This window comes from Lepisosteus platostomus, chromosome 3, assembly GCF_059453375.1.
Source record: "Lepisosteus platostomus isolate fLepPlt1 chromosome 3, fLepPlt1.hap1, whole genome shotgun sequence".
NCBI classification, from domain to species: domain Eukaryota; kingdom Metazoa; phylum Chordata; class Actinopteri; order Semionotiformes; family Lepisosteidae; genus Lepisosteus; species Lepisosteus platostomus.
This window is the reverse complement of record NC_142613.1, coordinates 63,481,303-63,494,929: the sequence shown is the minus strand read 5'-3', so window position 1 is coordinate 63,494,929 and position 13,627 is coordinate 63,481,303. Positions and strand designations below refer to the sequence as shown.

Below are 13,627 nucleotides of genomic sequence, written 5' to 3'. Positions count from 1 at the left end.
TAATGACAGAGAATGCAGAACAAAACTCTACATTTGCAAGCTTCTTTTACAGAACAAAATTAAATATGTAAGAGCAATTACCCTTTCCTCTAATTTATAGCTTATTGAAAATAAATTTCCATTTCTTTTATTTTTTCTTCATTTTACCCAGCATCCCTGAGAAAGCTTAAAATAGATCCCAAATCATTTAGGCTTCATGCCCTGATTTCTTGTTAAATGCAGAATGCATCTTTTGCTGGTCTTTAGAACACTGTAGCCTGCCACTGTAGCTTTGTTTTTTAATATGTTAGTCTATCCTGAATTCTCTAACAATAATGTATTTCGGCTCAACTCTGCTGTGGAATGATGAACTTCCCTCTTCTGTTCCAACAGGAAAAAACTATGCACAGCATAATTACATTTTTTTGATCATTTAAATGAAAACTAGTTGCATTTTAAAGGAGATACCATCTAAAACTACAAGCAACATGATTTATAGAGGGGAAATGAATAATGAATAATAGGGGGAAAAAATGCCTTGTTTTAGGTTTACAATATTAATTTTCTTTACAAATACTTCCAATATATACTCGCAATATTTCAAAATTGTTAATACTGTAGTTAGAAAACAATTAACGACCGAAATGCTGGTGTCACGAGCTATGAAACCGTATCCTATTTTCCCCTTAAGGTATTCCTTATTCCCATAAGGTTTTCAAGGTATTTAACCCTGTGAATACCAAGGTTTTACCGTACATAGAAAAAGTCTCCTGAAATAAGTTGTAAAGGAATTGTATTTTATTAAATTTCTTGTATGACTTATGTCAAGAGAATAACTTGCCATAGTTAAAAAAAATAAATACCATGTGACTGCTGCCTATACTGGAATTCCCAAGTTTTTTAATGTTGTGTATTTACTTTTGACTAGAGATCACTAAGGTACTTCTGTACACAAAGGGCCGTGGCAGTCTTGAATACGTTACCAAGCCATTGTTGTCAAAACTTTTTAAACAATTATTAATTTGTTCAGCAGTTGCTTTTACCTAAAGATAAACATACAATACAGTATGTACCTATTTACACAATTTGGTATTTACCGAAACACTTTGAGTCAAGTAATCTGTTCAAGGTTAGAACAAAAGTACCCAACTGATGCTCTAAGCATAATATCTTCCACTTATGAGTCCAGAATCCTAAATTTTACTCCACACTTCTCCCATAGCTTCTTAAAAATAGCCAAATGAGAGCTTTTCAATAAATTAACAACTAAAAACCAAACTACAGTAGATTGGCTGAATGACCTCTTCTCTTTTATAAAGTGTTTTTAGTCCTTATGCTTTCTGTAACCATGTGTGCAAAGTGCCTATTTTCTGATTGCCACCCCTGATGAGGATTGTAAGTACTGCTCCCAGACACCGGAACCGATTGCTGCTGTGTTCTACAATGAGTGAGAGGCTCATTGCTATGGTCTAAGCAAGGTTATATTATCCATTAAGTCTCTACTGAGCTCCATGCTTTTTTGGGGAAATGATTTGCAGTACTGTTGCTTTAGTATTCAATACATCAGAGCCCTCTGGGGGAGTGTTGTCTGTTGGCACCAGTGACATTGGAAAATTACACAAATGTTCAAGTGCTGCTAGAAGACTCTGAAAAATATGAAACAACATAAACATAAGTCTATCCAAGACTTACAGATCCTGGGAAATGATCGGGACACGTTTAGCATTTAATGAGGCAATGGCAATAAAAGGTTACACAAATAGTATTTACTAATAGATATACACAAAGACGTTTGTTAGGCTACAGTTTCTTCCAGTTACGTTAAGGTAGAAAATGCAGTGTAATTAGTTGCTATCCTTCTGCTGCATTTTTGAATATATTTGAATAACCTCTAGAGTTGGATCTCAGGGTTCTTGTCTTATATATTTTTTTTAGATTTAAAAATAAGAAAGGCTACAGATAAGTGTACCAGGAACACCCACCCCTTCCCTGGAAAGGGGCAAGTTTGAATCAGCAGTCACCCTTAACCTTCTTACTTATTTGTGGGGGCTGAGGGGAAACTAGAGTGTGTGGAGAAAATACAAACGAACACGTACTTGAAAGGACATAAAAACTACACAATGACAGGTGCCCCATCCTTCAATTTTACCCACGTCCCTGGACATATACCTCTGCCGCCCAGATTTGTCAGGAATCCACCCAGAGACAGACTGTACTGTATGTTCATAAACATCTTCATCCTAAAATTTCCAGTGATACAACTGTAACAGGGCTCAATGTCACTGAGCCTGTGAAAGAAGCACTGAACCCTGTTAATAATGTTAATTTTTGATTAACTGTCTCTGGGATCTTTAACAGATTATATTTAATTTGAATGGCGAAGGTGGATGTATCACTAATTAATCCTTCATATCAAATTTCTCATTGAATATATTAATTATACTTTTTTTATTTTACATTCACAGAGCAGACATGCCCCTAGAAAAGTCAAGTGAAGCTGTTGCTGTTCATGATGGAGCAAACAACTGTGTTAGGCCAGCTGCAGCAAGGAGAATAGTTTCTTTTCACCCCCACTAAACACTGCCAGGGCTTCTATTGTTTGTATATAGGCTCACATAAGAATCACTGTTTGATTAATTGGTTAATTGGTGGAGCAATAAGAATCATAATTTGGACTGTTTGGTATATAAAGGGGCTCGGGTAGCTGGTTTTGAGTGGTTGTTGAGCAAATTTGTGTTGGTGTGAACTGATTATTATTTTTGTATTCTAGCAAAGGTATGCAAGCACAATCTCTTTGCTATTGTGAGTGTCATGTGCCCAGAATCATGTGCCACCTGTTTAGTGGGGGGCCTGGTGTGCCCCATTGTCATCTGGAAAATAAGAAGAATTAATTCAGCAGATTTCTCAGGTATCCTGCCTACATGATACCAAGATTAACAAAAATTGACAGTTTAACATGGTTTGGTAAAGAAAACTTAAGCTTTTTCACTTCAGCTTTGTTCAAGCACTGGAAACATCATCTGCATTATATCTTGCAGGGAATATTGGGGGGAAAATAGATTAGAAGACATTTATAATGCAAACGTAATTACTTATAATTAATTTGAGCTAACAGAGCAATGGAGAGTATTACATTCAGCATCCTTCATATATCAAGGATACTAATCACACCCTCCAACTTTTCAATGATTTCCAATTTCAGGGTCCAGAATGCTACATTTTTACTATGGATATCACGTCTCTCCACACCATCATTCCCCACAATGATGGTCTTACAGCCCTCAAGCACATGCTAGACAAACGCACAGTGCTTGATCCACCCACCCACACTCTAGTGCGTCTTGCGGAATAGGTTCTCACACTCAGTGCATTCTCATTTAATAACCTTTAGCCATGGGCACCAGGATGGGACCTAGCTATGCCAATATCTTTGTAATAGACTAACACCAGAACTGAAACTGGAAAGGATATTTTTGGTGAATTCCATCTAGAAATGAAATCAGTACATGGTATAACTCATTGGATGATGGGAGTTTGGAACAAACTACCAAACCATGTTGTCAAAGTTGATAAATCACAACTGACAAATCACCTATCCACTAGCCACCAAATGAGCTAGGTGGTCTAAATTACCTCTGCTTCTTATGCTCAACATACATGTACGTACAGTACAGGCATTTGATGTTCTGGGACTGAATGCAGGTTGATCCCCAATAGTTAACTGCATGGACATTGTCTTGAGTCTCCCATGAAAGTACAGGGTTCATAGTGGTTGATTAATAACCTTTGAAAATAACTGGTAATTGCAAGGTTCCAAGACATACTGTATACAGCAATTTACATGTACCGTACAACAAGAAAAATACAAACATGAGAAATGAAGGACAGGCTCAAGGAAGTATATCAATGCATCATTAAATCTCTAAAAACATTTAGTTAGTTGGATGTTTAGACCACATACTGTACTTTGTGTGAAAATGTTTTTCTTTTTTGTAATGAAGGTTTGTGTCTCTTACTCTGTTTTGGTATTTCTTCCTTGACAAAAATCAGATGAGAAAATAAAGAAACAGATGTCTTTACTTCAGATATCCTGACCTTGGTTCACTTAACCCAGCATCAATATAAAGTCTGTATTGTGCTGGGATTTAAGTGTATCTAGAGACAGACATACTTGCCCAAGAAATAGGTATTTGATTTTCAGAAAGGTCAAATCCTAATCTCAACATCTTCTGTCTACCTACACATAAATATTATCCCTCCATTTTCTAACCCCTTTATCTAATTCAGGGTTGCGGGGAAGCCGGAGCCTATGCAGGCGAGCAAGTGGCTCAGAGATACACTCTATATACACTCCATATATACACTGTCTTCACAAACACACACACTCATACTAGGACTCTTGTCCCAGATGCAAATTAACCTATTACTTTACCAGTATGTGTTTGGACTGTGAGTGAAAATCAGACCAACCTGCAAACTCCATGCAGATAGCACCCTAGGTCTTAAAACCTCAAGTGCTACACGGCAGCAATGCTAAACACTGAACCCCCATGACACCCTCTTTTAAAATCTCAGCACAAAATTTGTGAATGATGGAAATGGTGTTACCAGTGACAATAAAAAAATTCACCTAAAAATGCAGTATTCTAAGGTTTAGGGTAAAGGCATCGTTAATTGCCTTTAAAGCAAATGGTTAATTGTTTAAAGATACTAATGTTAATGAGAATTAAGTAATGGTTCCTACACAATAAAATAAGTATTTAATTTATCAATATTTCCTGAAATAATAAAAAAAGAATATTCAGGAAATATTCAAACCTACTAAGGTGTACCTGTTACAGGATATTTAAATATAAAGTTTACTCCAGCACATTAGGAAAAAATAAGGAATAGCTTTCTCCTGAGATCTTTAAAATGGATCCCTGATTAAATTAACATATATTATTATGTTTTACGAGTGGAAGGACTCTAAGGAAAAATTAGACTGGAACCTCAAAAACAAAATCTATTTTACTATTAACGTCATTGTACACATTTAAGTAAAAAGAAACGTTTGGGTTTCAAAGAGAGTTAAAAACAAACAAAACAACTTTGGTTCACAAAAAACACTGTGAATATTACAGCTCTGATTATTTATTTATGCTGTAATTATTCCAGTCTGTAAGAAGTCTGTGAAAGGTTATACTGCAGGAAAATGTTCCTGTAAAATGAAGCATTCTAAAGGGAAAATGAGTCAATGATTTTGTTTCAAAATATACACTTGAATTATGAGTAAAATTGCTTTAGAAAATTCCCTTTTCAATTTAAATTCCCCAGCTCTTCCCCACTGACATTAAGAATTTCATAAAGAAAGTAATTACATTTGACTCACTAACCACACAAGTAATTGTGAGCTGCCTGTGTATGTGTTTACACTGTACAGTATTCAAAAGAGATGCATAAGAATTATTTTTGTACACATTTAAGATGAAATTAGAATAGTTATACACAGATGTATTATTTACAATTTATTACAGCAACCTCTAGATACATTATAAGCCAAAATCCCAAAACACTTAAATGTCCTAAAATGACTTAAATGTCAGCATTATTTAAAGGCAATTTATTGCCATGTAACATTTTTCATATAATCTGAAAGGTTTCAGGTTTCATTCTGATTTATTTTGTTTATTTTTGTTTGCTACAGTAACTGGATGTCTAAAACAAACCACACACAGCTGATTTGGTAAAACAAGATTATTGTACAACAAAGGTACAAACACTGAGTAGGACCCAAGAGAAAACTGAACTTTAATCATAATGCTATGAAATATGATCAACCCAAAAACTTGTGACCTAACTTTGCTCCACAGACACAGGGTTAAATGCTGCAATAAAATAAAACATATATATACAATTGATTTTGCAGGTTAAGGTAAGTATAGTAAATATGGCTGCACATGCAGTACCTTGCAAATTATATTGCCTCATCAAACTCAATAACTGAACACATGTTAGTTTGTCTCATCAGATCTCTACAATTATTTGCATTCGGTATTATGTACAAATAGATACTCCCTATAAAACTGACTGGTGTATTTGTACTTGACTAGGGTATCATTTTAGTAGTCTCTAGGGTGGGAGTCCAGAATTGAATTTTGGATTTTAGGATGTTTGTATAAGGAGTTTTATTTGTTGATCTTAATTTATAGTGCATTACTATCTCTTTCCATTTAACTAATAGAGAGCTAACTCAATGCGAATGCTTTAATAATGCAAGTATTTCACAAGGACTGGCAGAATCACCTATTCTGAGCCTTTCAAATCAAAGGCTGGAATAGGATGATAAAAAATGACTGTGCTGGCACTTGAGTCTTTCTTGAGATTTCTTACATTATATACTGTTCTTCCAAATACAAACAAATCTTGTAATTTCTGTGAGGTTGTTTGAAACAGTTAAACTGGCTTTCCATCTGCCCATTTTCTAACCACTTTATCTAATACAGGATCATGGGGATGCTGCTGCCTATCCCGAGCTCTGTGAAGTTGGCATCCCTACGAACAGCACAGACAATGAAACCAACCACATTTTGTTTGTACTCCATTTGTGCTGGTTTATGCTGTTGAAACCAGGTGCTTTTCTTTCTGTGATATAGTGCCTTATTTCTTTGGAAAAGTGACATCACATCACTTAATCGTCTGAAGAGGTGCCAACTTCATGGAGCTCCTATCCTGGCAGGCAGTGGGTGCAAGACAGAATAGACCATGGACGGGACTCAGAACACACAAAGACACAGACAGGGTCATACAGTAAACACACACTCTCACACTAGGGTCAAATTTCCCAGAGGCCACTTAACCTATCAGTACTGTATGTCTTTGGACTGTGGAAGGAGACCAGACCTACCCAAGCACAGGCAAAGCTTACAACTCCATGCGGAGGGTTCCTCAGGAACTGAAACCAAGCCCCAGAAATGCGAGGCAGCAATGCTAACCACTGTACCACAATGCTACTCCTAACGGCCATTCAACAGTTCTAATTTTACAACAAGAAATTTCTATATGTAATAATATAGGTGAAAGTATAATAATAATAATAATAATAATAATAATAATTGCTTGCACTTTTCTGGACACTCCACTTTACAGGTAATGGGGACTCCCCTCCACCACCACCAATGTGCAGCATCCACCTGGATGATGCAACAGCAGCCATAGTGTGCCAGAATGCTCACCACACATCAGCTATTAGTGGGGAGGAGAGCAGAGTAATGAAGCCAATTCATAGTTGGGGATTATAAGGAGGCCATTACTGGTAAGGGCCAATGGGAAATTTGGCCAGGACGCTGGGGTTACACCCCTACTCTTTTCGAGAAACACCCTGGGATTTTTAATGACCACAGAGAGACAGGACCTCGGTTTTACATCTCATCCGAAGGACGGCGCCTGTTTACAGTATAGTGTCCCCATCACTATACTGGGGCACTAGGACCCACATCGACCACAGGGTAAGCACCCCCTGCTTCCAGAAGCAACATTAGTTTTTCCCCATAGGTCTCTCATCCAGGTACTGACCAGGCTCACACCTGCTTAGCTTCACAGGGTTGCCAGTTGTGAGTTGCAGGGTGATATGGCTGCTGGCTAAAAGTATGTGTGTAATATATGTGTAAGTTTTAGTGTAAATGAAAATGTACTTTCATAAATAATGGAACAAAAGAATAGAAAAGACAACACCCAATGTTAACCTTCAACAAAACATTATGAAACTAACATTATTTTCTTCATGCTCACCAAAACGTTAAATCACTTTTATTAATGACTCACTTTGCCACTAAAGCTTGTCTACTGCACAAAATCTCTTCTGTCACCTTTGCATATCAAAGCCATTCACCACTGTGAGGAGGTCCCAGGAGTACAACAAGCTGTGGATAAACTAAGCAACAGACCAAGTCCATCTTACCCTGGTAGTACTTGACCAGGTGCTGTGCCACACTTGGGAATCCCAGGCAAAGATAGCTAATGAGATAGCCTAGGATCAAAGCACTGATGTGTTGATTATTGGTCACTGGTTGAACCACTCATAAGGATACTCAGTAAAAATGCTTTTGAAGAAAAAGAAAGCATGAGAAAAAAGTTAAAAGCAAAGACAAAAAACAATTCCTCAAAGGAAAGCAGTTTCCATTTTGCTTTGCTGAATACAATAATGCCAGATTATGATATGATATACACAGTATATTATGTGATGTACTTTACACACTAATGGCTTCACAGCAGGTGTGGTACATGATGCTCATTAATGTCAAATTAATTGCAGAACCCCTGCCTTTCTTCCTCTGTTAATGAAGTACTGTACACATTAGTGAACTTTTAAAGATGGCACTTTCTTGTTGACATGGACAATTTATAGTCCAATAGATTTTCACAGGTCAATATAAAGTTACAATACTTAAACATATAATTTAACTGTATGTATTGTTCCTTATATTTGTAAAAGTAGTATTATATTGCATTGGGAAATTAACAAAAATGGCCAGGCCTGGTGCATTTTCTAAGTACATGTAACTTAGGGCTCAGTGGAATGAACAAATTACAGAAATGACATCACCCCTCTCTAAAACCTAGAAATTGTAAATCTGTACTGTGGCCAAAGACACTATCTTTAAGCGTGGGAGAGTTATCTGCTGTCTTGATGGTGGCGTTGAGGCTTGGAGTTTTGAGGAACTGGGCTAGAATCCTGGCAGGGGGAGGGAGGGCTCCATTTGTCACACATGTACAGTACGGACAGAAAATTCGAAATATCATTCAGTGGGATTATTTGTTCAACCTATCCATATCTATCACTCCTTCTTAAATAGGTGAATAAAATGACAAACAACGAAAAGCCATGCCCTCAAGGGCCTTAATGCTTCATCATAATGTTTTTGTAAACATTTTATTGAAAAGAGAGTACTGAGTAGTTCCTAAAAATGACTACAAATAACTCTTTTGTATATTAGATTCTTATTCTGTACCTTATGACATCAATGGTGGTTACTGTATTATATGAAATATCCCTTCTACAGTACATCCAGATTATTGATGTCAGTTCCATTCTCCACAGGTATTTTATTTGGGATAGTTTATTAAAGCAGTTTTTTATCAATCGTAAAACAAAACACCACAGTGCATCCAATACAAAATATACAAAAATGGAGGGTAGCTCACACAACAAATGATTACGATTCAACAATAATTAAACTAACTGCAAAAAGGAGAAAAGGCATCTAACCAAGCTAGAATTATGAACTCATAAATTAGTCATACTTCTTTCGGGAAGAACAATTTTGTAATGTACACACAACCAAGTGTTGTTTAAGGGTATCTCACCCAGCCTTTTAAAATAGATACCTTGGCATTAGTTAAACCCACAAACAAAAGACATCATACTTGAAGACTGATACTGTAGTAGCTTGGGAATCATCAGTGAGAAGGAACAGTCAAGGAGTCAGTAACACAGTCATACCACTCACATCAATGTTTATAGATATGTCTTGTGAAAACCAGTTGTTCCTGTGTACCCGAGAGGGTTAGGATCCATGTTTATCTAGAACCACCAGTAAGGTATTGTGTACCTCCTATGCACACATTTCAAATGGACTAGGTGAAATGTAACATTTTTAAAAGAAGAAAAAGTGCTGTTAAAGACACATCCCAGTCCATACTAATATCCCATTTATTTAAGTATGTAACACATTCAAAAGTATTTTACACATTTAATTGAGAGCAGATTCATTATACTGTAGACAAAAGAAGTCATGTGGAGATAAGATTAGACCCCTTGTGGTGATGTTAAATCAATTAGATCAGCCACTGTGTGGGTGGCTAAAGGAATGTCACATGTCTCCCATAGGTGTAAAAGGTTGTGCAGAGTCTGGGGTATATAAAAATAAGAAAACCCAGTGAGAAAGATTCACTCCCTCATGAATCTTGCCCAGCCCGTAGACATAAAACAGGTCACCAAGTGTACAAACAATTCTTGTAAACCAGGATGGATATGTAAAGTGCTGAGAATCCAATTAATCCAAACCAGTGAAAAAGGAAATGGTGGGGGATTCCTACTGTAAATGAGGGTGATTTTTCTTCAAATTCCCAATGGCTTTGCAATGACTGGAATCAAGAGGGCTACAATCCTGACCTTGGGTGCAGAGGATGAAAGACTCTGGATTCTAAGATTAGCTAGACAAATTTGCTTTAATTGTATTCAGCCTCACATGTGTATTCTCTTAACGATTCTGCTGAAAATTAGAGGAGTTCTTAATACCCAGGTAAATAAAGGCCAAAGATTGACTGTGCATTTGATATTGCAAAAATAAATAAAAAATAGAGGATTATTAGCACAAAGTCGGTGTTTGGGAGCTCTCAAAACCTATTTCTAACACCCACAATATTGAGAGCAGTAAGCAAGTGCTACTCTCCCATTAAGCTAATGTACCCACCTCCGCCATCTCATAGTGTCAGTAGTGTGCAATAGGTCTCCTTCTGGGAATTCGAGAACCTGTAATGAGCTGTACACAGGACTAAACCCAAACCCTTCACCTTAAGGATTCCCAGATACAAATAACCAACTTACATAAAGTACAGTAACAGTTATTGAGTTACTGTTTTTTGACAGATTTGCAGCTATAGTAACTACAATTATTACATGTCTGGGGCATTATAAAAATCTCTAGGCTTACTGATCTTAACTCTTTAGTTCACGGTTTCCATTTTCCTTAGTAGATCATTTTATCTTCCACCATATTTAACAAATACCTTAAAAGAGGGAAAGTGTGACATTTTTACAGTTTGGGTATTGTTCAGAGCTCTTGGTTAACCCTACCTACAGTACCACTAAAAAACCATACCTAGCAAAGTTAAGGAAATAAACTTTAACTAATAGAATCAACAATGTATTTAACTAAATTTATCTGATTCATTTTAGAATGCATTTCCTGTTTGGTTTTGAGCTCCATCAATTCTAACAAAAGAGCTGCTGGGCTCTAAAGCACATTTTACAGATATTGTTTGAACAAATGTAGTTAGTACTGTATATGTAGATCACATTGCTTCTGTAATGTTATTCCAAGAAGATGTAACTTAAGACGACTATACCGTACTGTATATGAATATATACGTAGTATTATAAATGTGATTACTTAATTGCCTAGATATGAGCTTTACTAAATTTTAAAAGTGCTGTTTTTTTTCTTGAGAGATACATTTGAATCAATACTGCATCTTGCATCAGAAAACGTTTTTACACCTTACATACTGTACATCAAAAATAATATTTTAGAGTATCAACTAACAAAAAAAACATATTTCTTTTCATAATATCAGTTATGAAAAACCTATGAAAGACTTCTTAAATCCGAAGCATTTGACATTTCGGTACTAAACAAATACAAGAACTGAAAGGCAGATTAAAACCAAACTGCTGGATAACATCGATTCATAATTTGATTTTGTGATTGGCTGTCAGCTACGGTAACAGTTTTTGAAATTGTGATTTTCAATCGCAAGAAAAAAATACAGAAATGATTATGATACAGCAGTTTTAACTTTATATTTTTTTCTAGAAGTGAGTTCTCCTTATATTGCTGCTGCTGTGACGCCGTGCATGTCGTGCGGAACGTGTTCTGTAAAACTAAATTTAAGATTAAATTGATTTTTTTCGACAGACTCTGAAAAGAAATGCGTCAACATCAGGTTTTAGTTCAACGTAAAAATGTAGTTAATTGTTACTGTATATTGAAGAAAAAAACTGTTAAACAGTGACCTTTTATCCATTTACTGTGTATTATCCTGCAACTTTAAGCCTTCTATGAAGCAAAACATTGACTCAAAGAATAAATTAGTCACTTACTTGCTTCCACCAAAAGGATGTTACAGCTAGAAAGCACCAGCGCAATACAGTTCACATAAATAGGGACTTGTGCCATGCCTTCCTTTATTTTATTTTTTCCTCTTGAAAAAAAAGTTCGCTTCCAGACAGAAATCCACTAGTTTTTCCAGTTAACTTATTGCGCTATTAACCATGGTAACCACGGCAGTTATATTAATGCTGTGAACATTGTGTATTTGATATATTTTGCAAATCGTTTCTTTTCCAGATCATCCGTGCATTTAATTTCGACAGAACCTGTTAGCAGGTTTCATAAGATTTGTTTGCAGTTCAGTGTCCCAAAGCTACTCTTCAATCAACTTCAAGTACGCTACAAATGAAATCATATTAACTTTTTCTTTAGGGGTCGTGGCGATAACATGGCTTTGGATCCAAACGTCGTCGTTATGGAAAGCAAGTGGAAATGCACAGAAAGTAATGGATGTCGACGTCACATCTGAAACATCTCGTTGCTTTTTCGAGTCTGAAACAAACGCACGTAGTCCCTTTTCTGCTTTCATGTCTGTGTGCCCTTGCCGATTTTCTTTATCATCCAAGCTGCGCGACTGCGGTACTCTTGTTCTTCACATCAAGTGTTGCACACTATGAGAGAGCACGGAGGCTGCCCCCCTTGCAAGAATACATACTACTGCTCTGAATCGGATACTTGCACTGTTTGTAGGTCCACTTAAGTGTTACCTGCGAAAAGATGCTATCGTTTGATGACAGCAAAGGACAGCAGACATGCTTCATCACCATGGATAGCTCCTCTTGGTTGAAGCTCTGAAGATTAAGTTCGCCTTCTTCGCTCAATCAAGTCTACCTGCACGAGACTTGCGTGTTAAAAAAAAAACATTCTGCAGCACCGCTGGCGGCTCTCCAAGATTATACACAGGGCAGGACCTCCATGTTTTCAGTACTTGGCTTTTGGCACTTAAAGTAGGTGAGCTATTTCCCCTGTTTACTGACGCTTAATTTCAGTACGAAACGGCTGCGTGTTCCTCTTAGCAGGAAATCAATTATATATAAATATTTGATTCCGATTGGCCTGCGCTGGTTCTTTGTTTGAATTTCCTCTGAAAACGAGATGCATTCTTGCGCATGAAGTGTTTAAAAAAATCCACTCACCATTCAATTTCCCCCGAGTTTTGAAACATGCTTATAAATCCAAAGTTTACAGGCTTACAAAGCGGAGATTTATCGCACAGGTATCCTCTTTTCTGCAACAGATCTCTGTATTTACCCGCTCTCGATGCAATAGTCTTTTTAAATAATATTTACGACATCTGCTGTTTCAACACATGGGTCCTGTTAGATTCAATGACCGGTAAACTCTTTTTTAATGTGAGGGAATTTGGGTTTAGTGTTTGCTGGTCAGATTTAGCCGTGGTGATACTGTCCTTATGATACAGTATGTGCTCTAGGTACCGAGTTAGAAGATTTTGAAAATAAGATAACTTTCCTCCAGATGGTGCTAAGCGGCTTGTTGGTAATTCTGCACAGCTTTGAATGTATTCGCATTTGTTAATAAAGACTCTTTAGACAAATGGATACCTAGAACAAATAATTTCTATTCTCCACATCAAGCCGGTACATGTCTTGTTTAACTGGATGTTCCAATTTCTTCTCTCGGCTATAGAACAATAATTACAGCTGTCCTGTAAAAGTATGATCTCACAAACAATTAGCATACGGCCTTCCTTATTTTTAAATTAACTGTGGTGACGCATTAGTTAATGATTGCCCGAGGGTGTACACACTCTGCTG

General features: G+C 36.7%; 1 protein-coding gene across 1 annotated transcript in view; it reads right to left on the bottom strand.

Annotated features, from left to right (window-relative positions):
* Positions 1 to 13,424, bottom strand: part of fndc4a (fibronectin type III domain containing 4a) — an 84,834-nt gene extending 71,410 nt beyond the window's left edge. The window contains exon 1 of the mRNA XM_088626385.1: positions 11,843 to 13,424. Coding sequence (XP_088482511.1) covers positions 11,843 to 11,918 — 76 coding nt within the window. The 5' untranslated portion in view covers positions 11,919 to 13,424. The remainder of the gene's footprint in view (positions 1 to 11,842) is intronic.
* Between the last annotated feature and the right edge of the window lie 203 nt (positions 13,425 to 13,627).